At 44.8% G+C, this 12956-nt stretch overlaps 1 protein-coding gene across 2 annotated transcripts in view; it reads right to left on the bottom strand.

Moving 5' to 3' along the window:
• GSAP (gamma-secretase activating protein) overlaps positions 1 to 12956 on the bottom strand; it is a 725614-nt gene that overhangs the window by 312164 nt on the left and 400494 nt on the right. For both annotated transcript variants that reach the window (XR_013608568.1, XM_078679324.1), the window contains exon 14: positions 5258 to 5335. Coding sequence is in view for 1 of the 2 variants with exons in the window: in XM_078679324.1 (XP_078535450.1) it covers positions 5258 to 5335 (78 nt within the window). In the remaining variant the exon portion in view is untranslated. The remainder of the gene's footprint in view (positions 1 to 5257; positions 5336 to 12956) is intronic.

Genomic DNA, 12956 nt, shown 5'->3' with positions numbered 1-12956 from the left:
ACTAATCTGTAATATCCCCCAAAACAGCTCGGCATCACTTTGATTAAATACTCTTCATTGGCTGCCAGTCCGTAAGAGCTCAATTTAAGCTGATATGCTGTCCATAAAGCACTTTACCATACTGGACCAGCCATTTTACACCTGCAGAGTGTATTTCTATTGGCCTGGACAAGTGTGGCCTCGATCAAATTAGCACTGGCCAAGGCCAAACATTCATTAACAAAAAAAACAGAATGGGTGGTCGTTTTTTCACTCATCTGGAAGCCACTCATTGGAACTTGTTACCAGCTGATCTTTCTTTGACTTCAGATCATGCCAGGTTTAGGATCATTAAATCAATAAAATCATTTAAAATCATTAATTTTGTTTCCCAAAAGAAAAAACAATCACTCTCTAAGTCAACTCAACTCTTGGATAATATTAAGAAATTGGAATATGCGTACTATAACTCAAATTCTGAATCTTCTTTACGTGAATTAATCGCAGCCAAATTTGATTTCAATAAATTCACTACCAACGCCGCCTCTAACTCTCTTCTCAAATGCAATTCCCGCTACTACGGCGGACAAAACAAGATGGGCAAGCTCCTAGCCAATTACCTTAAGATACGTAAAGAACGTACAAAAATTGAATCCTTGCAAAACCCAAATGGAGTATCCTTCTTTAAAGATAAAGACATACTTGCTCAATTTGTTTCCTTTTACCAAAATCTCTACACTCCCGAATCTATTCCCGACCCTCAAGATCTTCTTTCATATTTTCAAAACATCCCTCCTCCAGAAGCTTCCCATCTTGACTTTCACTCATTAGACATGGACATTAGCCAATCGGAAATTTCTCATGCAATTTCTATTCTTCGTCGAGGTAAAGCCCCTGGCCCCGATGGTTTTACCATTGAATTCTATAATCACTTCTCCTCCCTTCTTCTCCCAAAATTGCATTCCCTATTCCAATCTTTTGCGGCCTCCGGATCCTCTCAAGGAACTTTCCAAGAAGCATTGATTTGCCTAATACCTAAACCGGAAAAAGATCATACCCTATGTAAGAACTATCGTCCCATATCACTAGTAAACACTGATTATAAAATTTTCGCCAAAATTATAGCTCTCCGACTAGATCCCTTATTACCAGAACTTATAGGTCCTGAACAATCCGGTTTCGTTAAGGGTCGCCTATCATCAGATAATTCTCGTGTCTTCTTTAACAATTTGAGTAAAGCTCCTTCCCTTGCCTCCCCCCTTGCTGCTATTTCCCTTGACGCTGAAAAAGCATTCGACAGAATTGGTTGGGATTTTATGTTTCAAGCTCTCAAATGGTTCGGCTTCCCCCCTAAATTCATATCTCTAATATCTCTACTATACTCTAGTCCCCATGCTTCAATCTTTGCAAATGGTATGATTTCCGATTACTTTCCTCTCCAAAGAGGTGTTCGTCAAGGATGCCCATTATCTCCTCTATTGTTTATTATAGCCTTAGAACCCTTTTTAACTAAGATTAGACTTGATGACACGATTACTGGTTTCCAATATGGTCCTCACCAACAAGCTAAATTATCTGTATACGCTGATGACATTTTATTTTATTGCTCAAATCCTCAATCAACTCTCCCTTCCTTCCTTCGTCAAGTTTCTTCTTTCTCTATCGTCTCAGGATATCGTCTTAACGTAGATAAATGTGAAATCTTACCTTTAAACCCATTATGCCAAAAACATCTCTTTGACTCTTCTGGTTTTTCCTGGCAGCCCATAAAGATTAAATACTTAGGTATCTGGTTTGCCCCCCGTATTCCAGACACTCTTAAATTTAATTTCGAATCTCTCTCTAACAAAATCAATACATCAATAACTCGTTGGAATCCTTTATTCCTTTCTTGGTGGGGTCGACTAGACTCCATCAAAATGATGCTAGCACCCCTAGTCCTCTATTCTGTTTCTATGATTCCCATCCGTATTCCAGATCATTACTTCAAATCGTTAGACTCCCTTCTATTAAAATTTCTTTGGAAAGGCAAAAAATCTCGGATTGCACTCTCTTCCCTGAAAAAAGACAAATCCCTTGGTGGTGTCAAGTTCCCCCACTTTAAGTCATATCATAACGCATTTTCTTTAAAACAATCTATGAGATGGCTCTCTTCAGATCTTCCTCGCATTCCTCCCCTATGGCTCACATTAGAATCTTCTCTTCTTCTTCCTTTCGATTTTCGAGAAGTCCTCTCCTTTACCTCTAAGGTGTCATCCATATGTTCCCCCATCATTTCTCACTCTTGTTCTCTTCTTCGTCCATACTTAGTATCCACCTACCCATCTGCTTCCTCAACCCACGCTCAACCTATCTGGCATAATAAATTCCTCAAAATTCGCAACCGTTCCTTATATTGGAAATCCTGGCATTCCCTTGGTCTAAAGTGGATCTCACAACTTCTCTCAGATAATCAACCTCTTTCTTTCCAGGACCTTCAAATTCAATTCTCATTACCTGCCTCATCTCGTAAACAATATTTATCGATACTTCCATCCCTTACTCAATATCTTTCTTCACTCCCAACCTCTAACTCTATCCCTACCACACATCTTTTGATTTCTAATGCTATTGATCAATCTCTTTCTGCGTCATTTATTTATAAATCTCTACAATCCTCTGCTGATCGTTCAAAATCTAAGGTTGAGTTGGCTTGGGAAGAAGATTTATCTCACACATGGTCCATTATTTTATGGGACAAAATTTGGTCCAAGATTCACAGTACATCAAGAGCTGCAAATACCACACAAACCTTATTCTTTATCTATAATCGTATGTTATTCACTCCCTTATTCCTGTCCTCCTTTTCCCCAGACACTCCATCTACTTGTTGGTCCTGCACTTCCCTTTCAGCTGATTTGAAACACATGCTATTTGAATGTCCCCCTATATTACGTTTCTGGCACTTAGTTTGGTCCCAGCTACAGAAAATTTTCAAATTTAAGGTTTCATTCTCCATTTCACACATTTTCTTAGGTTCCCTATCTCCCACCCTTGTTGAATCCAGCTCTAACCACAAATTACTTGACCTATGCATAGCCATTGCTTTCCACCATATCACATCACACTGGAAACAAGCTAATGAGGTTTCTTTCCCTGCATGGTGGAATGCAATTTGCTTTAATCACCGACTTGACACTAATTTTGTCTCTCCTATCTCCTTAGCAATCAAACGTGATCTCTTATGGCTTCCCCTCACTGACTACCTATCTGCAGTTGCTAAATCTCCTTCACCACTTCCAATACGTACGGTTGAAGTTTGTAAACCTCCATGATTGCATTACTTTAATTTATTCGATTACCATATTATCATTTTACAGCTCATGTTTTATCATATTTTTACCCTGTTTACTCATTACCCATTTTTTCATATGTTATGCTTTAGTTTCCTAACTGTAATTCGCTACTTTGTAAGATTGATCCCATTTTCTCATGACTCTTGATTGTTTCTTCATTTTCTGTCTTTGCTTCTTTATATTTCAATAAACTTCAAACTTAAAAAAAAAAAAAAAAAAAAAAAAAAAAAAAAAAAAAGGTTTAGGAAGAGGTTAAAGACCTGGGGCCAGATGTAAGTACTTCCGATTTACCTACTCTTAAATACCGAATCATACCGATTCGGTATTTAAGAGTAGGTAAATTGGAAGTAGGCAGATGTAGGTAATTGTTATTTTACAATTACCGATTCTGTAAGATTCGGTATTTACCGATTCTGTAAATACCGAATCGGTATTTCCCATTGATTCCTATGGGCCTTGAAGCCCATAGGAATCAATGTGAATACTGATTCGGTATTTACAGAATCGGTAAATACCGAATCCTGGCAGAGGGAACGGGGTGTCACTTTGACACCCTGTAGCACCCCAATTGCAGGCTTGTGTGCCATGTGGCACACAGACATGCCCTAAGGGCATGTCTGTGTGTCACATGGCATAGGTGTACATGCAAAGATGTGCATGTACACTGGAATTCGGTATTTTACCACCCAATAGGATTGGGTGGTAAAATAAGAAGTCCTAAGGGGCTGTGGCACTGCAAACTGTGCCACCTACATATGGATTAACAGAATCGGTATATTTACCGATTCGGAAAAATACAGAAGTGGTAAATTTACCGAATCGGTAAATATACCGATTCTCTAAATTCCGAGCCACCTACATGTCAAAAGCCAAATACCGGTCGGTAACGGCCGAAATCGGCCATTACCGACCGGTATTTGGCTACCTACATCTGGCCCCTGGTCATTTTCCTTACGTGTGTGAACTGGCTACAGGGTTTATAAGTGATGAGTGTAGCACTTTATTAAAAAAAAAAAATTGCTACAACATGCACTAATACTTTGATGGTAGACACATATGGTGTGACGCTGTGGCATGCCATGTCTTGGGCATTGGTCAAAGACTTTTGAGAATCGAACTAATCATAGGAGCAAAGTATGAGTAATTTTATACTTTTGTTATGTAAATATTCTACTATGGAACAAAACGCGTTGGTTGGATTGGTGCAAATGAAGAATGACCTTTTGTATATGAAGTTTCTACATATAAAGGCCTGTCAAAGATGCTTCTCTTGAAATTTTTGAATGGCCATTCTATTTATTGAACATTTCAATTCACACGTTCTTCTGTGACAAACATGTGAACTCTCATTTGTCTTTGTTCTTCTCCCACTTTAGTTATTATCAAATTACGGATACCATTTATCTGTAGAAAGCTGGTTGTTGCAAACGTGGGACTGAAGAATAAGAATCCTTCAATTTCTGAAATTTTAATTTAACCTAAAAATAACTTCATATCTTAGACTTTCTGTCACTAATTGTAATTGGTGTTATACCAATCATATTTAATAAAAAATGATTAAAAAAATGTTGGTAGATAAATAGAGATGTGCATTGCGAAGTCTCTGAGCATATGAGATATCCCTCGGTATTGCGTATAAATTCCTTTAGTAGCTGCATGCTCCTTTCCGTCACACGCTGAGGTTGGTTATGTGTGACCCCTTAGCGGTTAGGTTTTTTGCATACACAATACAAGAGCGTTCACATTCTTGACATTAAATAACAATGGGTGCACAGTTTTATGTTTAAGTATGCACCTGTTATCTAAAATCAGATGCTTTCAATGCTGTTTCACTGACTCGCAATTCACTGCACTAATATGTAATATGCAACTTTAAGTTGTGTTTAAATACTGGGTGGATTGCTCCCAAAGATAAATAAAGGTCATCAATAAAATTAACTCACCAATATTTAGAAAAAGAATGTCATTCCCACGCTGACCCTCTGTTCGGTTTACATCAGTTGTAAAGGTTTTACAGTACCCTATATTAATAAGATATAAATATTTGTAATCCTTCAGAGAAATACACATTTGAAAAGAGCGATGTTTTAGACAACGTACGGAAGAACGATTATGTAAATGAAATGCATGAATGAATAAAGTGAACTTATATATTATTTAAAAAATATACAGTAGTACACAGCTATTATTGTTCTCAGTCTTAAATGTTAAGGAAGAAATGTCACTCCACAACTTAGCTTAGTAAGTACTTCCATTCACTTTGCAAAAATAAAGAACTTAAAGTATGACTATGCGTAGTAGAGACAGGCTGTAGAAGGCAAGTCTTCCAACTACCTCTTGTAGGAAGCTTGCTTTTTATGTAGTGTACCAAAATGAGGTACACTGTTTAGAAATTCGAGATAACACTTATTGGCTTACAGGGCTTAAATATATAGTCCCGAATGCTCTCTTTTGTGGTAGTGTAAGCAAGCAGTTTAGGCTCATCAGAGAGTAGTGTTAAGCATTTGTTGTACACACAGAGTCAATAAATGAGACACACACCCAAGAAGAAACTCAAGATCGATTTAGAAAATAACATGTATTTTTATATACATTTTAAACACCAAGTTCTTTGTAAATGGGTAAGTACTTTAGACGTTATCCTATTTTGCAGTAAAAACTGACAGCTATCAGATTTGAAGCAAGCGTCTTGAACGTGCTAATGTAATCCAAGGGGAGAAACATTCAATGCATAGGGTAATTTGCAAACGACTTACAGGGCTGATCTTCTGGACTTAAGGTGAGTAGGGGCCAAGGTCCAAAGAAAGCACGAAGAGTTCAATTCTACCGGCCCTGGGGTCTCTGGGTTCAGAGGTGCTTTCAGCAGTGGTAGCCTCAAGCCTTACACACTGTAGTCAATGGGATCAGTAAGAAAGAGGCTGCAAGGGTGAACTGGGGGCCAGTCCAGCAGAACCCAGAGGGGAGCTCTCGTCTTGAAGGTCTCAAACACAGGATCACTGTCGGCAGTTCGGACTCAGGCTGTGGGGCTCGGGTGCAGAGGTGTTTCAGTCGGCAGATCACTGGTGCTAGAGGCTGGCTCTCATGTTCAGTGTCGACCTGGAGAAGCGGACAAACATTACAGTTGGGCAACTCTAGGTGCTGGCCTCTGTGATGCTGATGTCCCCCGCTGGCTGGTCGGTCTTGGCGGTGTTGGAGTCCGGACTGGACTATAAACAAGCCTTGGCTGCTGTAAGGGGTCCGGTACCCCAGGTATTCGTGCAGAGTCCTGTGGGTTCTGGCATCTCCAGACTTGGTGGGGAGCTGGGTCAGACTCTCTGGAGCATGATGACCTCCTCCTGGGTGGCTGCTGTGTCAGTGACCGAGTGGTCAGCAGAACGGTGAAACTGCATTTGCGGTCAATGCCTGCCAGTTGCAGGGAAGTGGCTCTTCCACTTCAAGGGAGATGCTGGCTAGATGGCAAAGTGCTGGTGGCCCTCCGAGGCTTTTAAAGAATGATCAGCAGGACAAGTCAGGCAGGTGCAAATTGTCGGGACAGGAGCAGGCTGAGAGCGTTATGAGCCAAAGTCCAGAGCTAGGCCACAGTTCCTGTTTCTTTGGCTCTCCTTGGTCTCTCTTTAATCAGGTGAATCTGAGTTCCAAGACTCTGGGGGCCACCTAAGTTCTGAATTTAGGGGTCTTAAGGGGAGTGAAGGGTAGGAGCCAATGGGCTACTTACCCTTGTAGTCACTACACCTCCTATATGACCACTTCCTGTGGGAAGCCAGCATTAACCTGTCCCAGAGTTCTGAATTCCACCAGAATCAAGATGGTGGAATCCTCCTTTCTGGAGCACAACCAGCAGGCCACTTTAGGGAAGTGACTACCCCGGTGGTGCAACATGACTACTTGCATAGCTAATTTCCCACCTGTCCTGGAGCCAAATGGGCATCAGGGCAGGGGGTTGCTTCTTCCAGGTCTGGGGAAAGTCAGGTACGCATATCAAAGGCGGCAGAGGCTTTGAAGACCCTGACCTTGACATGCTAAATCACTAGCCATCCTACCGAGCAGGCACTGTTTCTGGCCTCAGAGAGCGTGGTCTCTCACCTGCAGGGGTCGGAAACAAGTCTGTGGTGGCAGGCTGGACGATATCAGTCATCTAACACAATAAGAGGGTGGTAGGTTTTCAGGGGGCACCTCTTAGGGGCCCTCTGGGAGCATGTTTTAATGAATCCACTACTGGCGTTAGTATTAACTTATTAAGACAAGATGTTTGATATCAAATACTGTAGGTTTTAAGAAAAGCCATCATGTGGCTGGGGAACCTGTAATGACCAGTGCCCAGTTCATATACTTAAGATGGCTTCCCTGCTCAGGCAGATATGTTCAAACATGTACTAAAATGCACCTTGCCTTAGGACTAGAAGGCCTGCTGTAGGGGTGACTTAAATATATTGCATGCAGCGTCTGTGGGCATGACACACATGGTGTGTTCAGTGTCATGTTTTCACATTTGTTTGCACCATTTCACACAGCCTGCAATGGCAGTCTGCATAAGTTTGTTAGTGGGTCCCTTAGGGTGGCACAATAAATGCTGCAGTCCTTAGGGACCTTCCTTTGTACCCATGCCCTAGGTACCATGAGTACCATTTAGTAGGTGCTTTTAGAGGTGCTAAAAGTCTTGCTAATTGGGGTGCAATGAAACAGTTACCTTGTTTAGGGAAAGAGCACTCGCAACCTGGTTAGCAAGAACACAGCGCACTTCAGTCAAAATTGTGTCAAATACCAGGTAAACAGTGAGGGTGATAATGTCAAAAGGGGGCACTTTCCTTCACCTCTTTCCAGAATCAAAAGGGAAAAAAATAGGACAGTGAAAAGTGTGCAGCAATCCTTTGGCACCCCAGCAGCATAAATAAATAGGAGGAAGACAGCAGTATCAATCAGGAATATACAGTTTCCAAAACAACCAGCAGTCGAGGAACAAACCATTAGCTCACTGTAAAATTTACCTTTAAAAGCAGAGGTGGAAGAAAATCTGAAAACCTCAGGCTCAACATGACCCACAAACAGTGGGAAGACAAAATAAATCAGCAGTACACCAGTAACTTCTTGGTCCAGATGCACCATGAAGCACAATCTTGCTCTGCTGTAACCATCATAATGGAAGGAGAAGTACACAAATGCCCAAAAAATTGGACACTGCAGAGGAATAAAGGACCTGCATTCCTTTAGCATCCCACAGTACTCCACCAATACCCTGTGGGAAGGAAAAGGAAACCTCCATGTTCTGAAAGGGAAGTTATCTGAATTGGTACAGAGCTTACCATCACTGCTACAGCACTGCAGCACATTCTGAATCTGGACGCTCTTTCGTGAATAACAGGAAATTACATCAACCAATTATGTATGTTAGCTGGTGTTTGATTGTGTGTGGTTAGTAGAAAATGTGTTCAATGTTTAGTAACACCAGAAGGGGTAGGGAGGATTCAAAAACAAGAACATGCAATGGCACAAATCGTGTTGTGTAAAACTGCCCTGTGTGACATGCTTCATCATCGGGTCTGCCTACAATACACCCTGGCGTAGCCACGCACAGAGTGGAGCATAGGGTACGGGAAGACAAACAACACAAGAGAAACCTAATAGGTGCCAACCAAGTGACTGGGAACAGTGATAGAGATGGTGCAGTGAAAAGTGACTAAAACTAGCTCGGGGTATCCTACAATCAAACTTTATTCAAGGGTCCCCCGGCCAGGATTAAAATGGTGAAGGCTCGTGGTGTTTAGAGATATCTAGGTACTCCTAACACCCCTCCTTAACCTGCCGTGATTGTCAACATGTTTCGACCGTGCCAACATGCCCCCAGTAAAGGGTCAAACCGGTCTTTTTCAGGACTTCTACCAGTCCCAGTCGAAAACCCCTTGTTACCTTTAATTGGTCAATTATCGAGTCTCAAGACACATTGATATTCTTCCGAGTGGAGGAAATTCCCCTCTACATGGCGTGTAGAACACAGCGGTGAGAGGTGAGCATTAAGAGGAGCACCACCCTTGGAATAAGTGTGACTACATCGGTCTCCCCTGGCCCTCTGCCAGTTCTAGTTCGACTATGATATGAACTCGTAATTGTACCTCGTGCGAGGGGAATTTCCTCCACACATTCAGTCTCCTACTCCTGGATCAGGACTCCATTGCAATGAGGACTGCTGGGGCTCTCAACGCATCGATCATGCTGACATGTCTAAGTCCAAGACAAAGAAAGACCATTCTCTACAAATTATGCTGCTGAAGTCCACTGGGGAGGTCAACAGGGCACAAGGCATCGGTCGTCGAGCTCAGAACCCCCCTGAGACTGACAAGACGGAGGGCCCGGTGACTCGTTGCTTTTTAGAGTCCTTATTTGTGTCCTTGCGCGATGGCTTGCAGATGGTCAAGAATGACCACTCCTAGAATCTGCACGAAGTACGGTGTTAACTGGAAGAGGTAGGAGACAGGTTCTCCGCTCTTGAGGAGAAGGACTCCAACCAGGTCAAAGAGGTCGATTGGCTGCAATAAGAGGTTTTCTGACATCAGGAACAACAAATTAGTCTCCAGGCCCATACTGAGGAGTTTGACCGACCTGGAAGAATATATGGGGGCCCTCTTTTGGCACATTCTGGGGGCCTCTGATGATGTAGAGATAAAGATGGACCGGGTACAACAGGTGGGGCCTTCAAAACCAGACAAGGGACCTCCAGAGGACATTTTAGCATGCACCCTTGACTCTCGACTGAATGAGAGTATTTTATATAAGGTATGCAAGGCTCATCCACTTCAATTTCAAGGGCATACGCCGTCATTATATCAAGACCTGGAGACCATTACCCTTCAGAAGAGGTGCAAATTTCGCCCGATCACAGCCCATCTTTGTAATGCCGGCATCACCTACTCCTGGGGACATTTGTTTTGGATCGTCTTTCAGTTTGCAGGCAAACTCCACCAGCTACATTCCCTTATAGTAGCCTGCCAAGTTCTGGGCATTGAGGACACCCTACCGGAGGGTCGACAGTCAAAGGTCCAAGAACTCATCTGATAGACTACACCCTGATCCAGAGATTGCTGCAAAAACAGTACCCCACATATTATACTCCTCCACAAGGGGAACCATACAAAGTGGTAGACACATAGTGAAAACTCTAAATTTATCATGCGATCCTGTATGAGGAAATACTGCCCAAAGTTGATTGGTTTTTTTGTGCAATCCAACATGGAATTCCAACTCGTTTGGTAGGCCCTTTACCCATAATGACAGTAATAGTAATCAGACTAATTTTAGGCTAACTGAGCCTATCCAGCTTGAGGAGACCTTGCTGGGGTAGTAGTGATTGTATGCTGAACATACTGCATCAGACATTAATATAGTCTAACTAAATGGTTTGAAAGAGCAAGCGTGTCACGCTGTTGTGCTTGCTGTTATTAGGATAAGGTCAACAAAATGGGGTAACCCAGTACCCCCCAGAGCCTGGGTAAATACATAGTGGACTACAATGGCTCTGTCCCTGACAGAGCCATTGTAGTGCATTAGGATAAGAAGGGCCAGAGGAATCAACGGTTTTCCCGCTCACAAACGGGCCGATTCGCAGAATTGGCCCACTTGTGAACAGGAAAAAGCCTATTGGGCTGTATCATCCCAAAAGGTAATTGCAAAATAAGGAATTGCTAAATTTGCGATTCCCTATTTTGCAAATGCATTTAAGGAATCGCAAATTGCGATTTGTTGGACAGGCCGCATGGTCGGGCTGCCCCCTCCCCGCAATGGGACCTGGACCCTGGCTCCCCCTGCATCCCCAGCCAGAGTCCCCGACGACCACCCGAAGTACACTGCCATTCCTCACCCACAAGACACCAGCTCCGAACCCAGCTGGCCCGGGTCACCATCCACACCACGGCCTCGGCCCAGCCGCCATCTTGGGCCACTACAGCACGAGGCCGCGTGGCCTCAACTCGACCCTCACCCTGGGCCCGGCCGGGCCCGACATCGAGGCACCAACCTCCCCCCGGGAGGCAGAGTGACCACTTGGCGAGTCAATGGGAGAAAGGAATCGTCAACGGCTCTCCTCCGCCAGGTGTCGATCACCCCCGGCCGCCTGGGCGCTGGCTCCACCCCCCTGCTGGGTGTCTGGACTCCCTCATCCCGGACCTCCCGGCCCCCCCCAGGCGCGAGGGTCCGGACATCAAAGGGGACCAGACCTATAACTGGGGCAGGACCAGACCAGGAAACCAGTTGTATCCTGGAGTCGAGAGACCCGAGAAGAACTCCTCTGTGACTGGCCTGCTGGCGCTGCCGCGGCCCTCTGCCTCGTGAAACCATCGTCTTGGCCTGCTGGCGCTGCCGCGGCCCTCTGCCTCGTGAAACCATCGTCTTGGCCTGCTGGCGCTGCCGCGGCCCTCTGCCTCGTGAAACCATCGTCTTGGCCTGCTGGCGCTGCCGCGGCCCTCTGCCTCGTGAAACCATCGTCTTGGCCTGCTGGCGCTGCCGCGGCCCTCTGCCTCGTGAAACCATCGACTTGGCCTGCTGGCGCTGCCGCGGCCCTCTGCCTTGTGAGACTATCATCTTGGCCTGCTGGCGCCGCCGCGGCCCGATCCACAGACCCTCCAGCTCGAGGATTGTGAGTTCGCCTCTTACCACTACCTGTACCGATCCGGTACCAAGACTGTCCCGCTACCCCCTTTTTCCCTACAGAGACTAGAAGTGAGAGGACCCCCGGGTCCGAGATATCCTGTATCGCTGATATCCTTGCCTTAAGAACCTTATATAAAGCATTGAACTCGACTTGGTGTGGTGCCTGTTTGTGGGGAGGGAGGTAACTTGTCTGTACGATCGCAGGAGACTGTCCCACCCGGGGATCTCTCCCTCAGTATCCGGCCGACCCTCAGGGTCCCCGTCTAACATTGGTGGCCAGCGACGGGATCCGAACCTACGCATAATCGTACAGAAAGTCACCCGACCCACGACACACGACCACCATGACAACAGAGAGCGGAACAACGGAGAAATTCCAGATGGAAAGTTGGAAGATTACAACCACCGAGAACTGAAGCAATATTGCATGGAACTTGGTCTCCCAACCACGGGTCTGAGTACGAAGGAAGACTTCAAACGAGCCCTAGAAGCCTGGGCAGAAACGGGTACGGCCGTACCCCGAACACAAACAACCGAGACGAGCCCCGCACCAACTAAAGAAAGAGCGGGTCTCTCCCTGGAAGAGATCCGAGAAAGAGAAAAAACCAGACTCCACGAATTAGAACTAGCACGACTCCGCTTGGATGGAGAACTCAAGCTGGCAGAACAAAAAATAACCCTGGAACACTTACGGCTCAGGGAAGAGCGAGAAGACAAGCAAAGACAGAGAGAGCTAGAGGAAAAGAAACTAGAGTACGAACATGAGCGCAATCTCAAAACACTGGAGGTCCAGAAACAGAATAAAGACCTCGGGCTCCCCGAACGACCGACCCCGTCTGCCTCGACCGAACCCAAGGTTCACATCCCCAAAGATGTCATCCGGGAATACCACAAGAACGATGATATACAGCAGTGGTTTAAAGCCTATGAGGTGGCAATGACCTCCCACCGGATTCCCCGAAGCGATTGGGGAGCCGGATTATGGGGGAGGTTTGTCAACGAAGG

Source organism: Lissotriton helveticus, chromosome 1_1 (assembly GCF_964261635.1).
Source record: "Lissotriton helveticus chromosome 1_1, aLisHel1.1, whole genome shotgun sequence".
NCBI classification, from domain to species: domain Eukaryota; kingdom Metazoa; phylum Chordata; class Amphibia; order Caudata; family Salamandridae; genus Lissotriton; species Lissotriton helveticus.
Note: the sequence above shows the minus strand (reverse complement) of the source record. Positions and strands in the feature narration are given on the sequence as shown.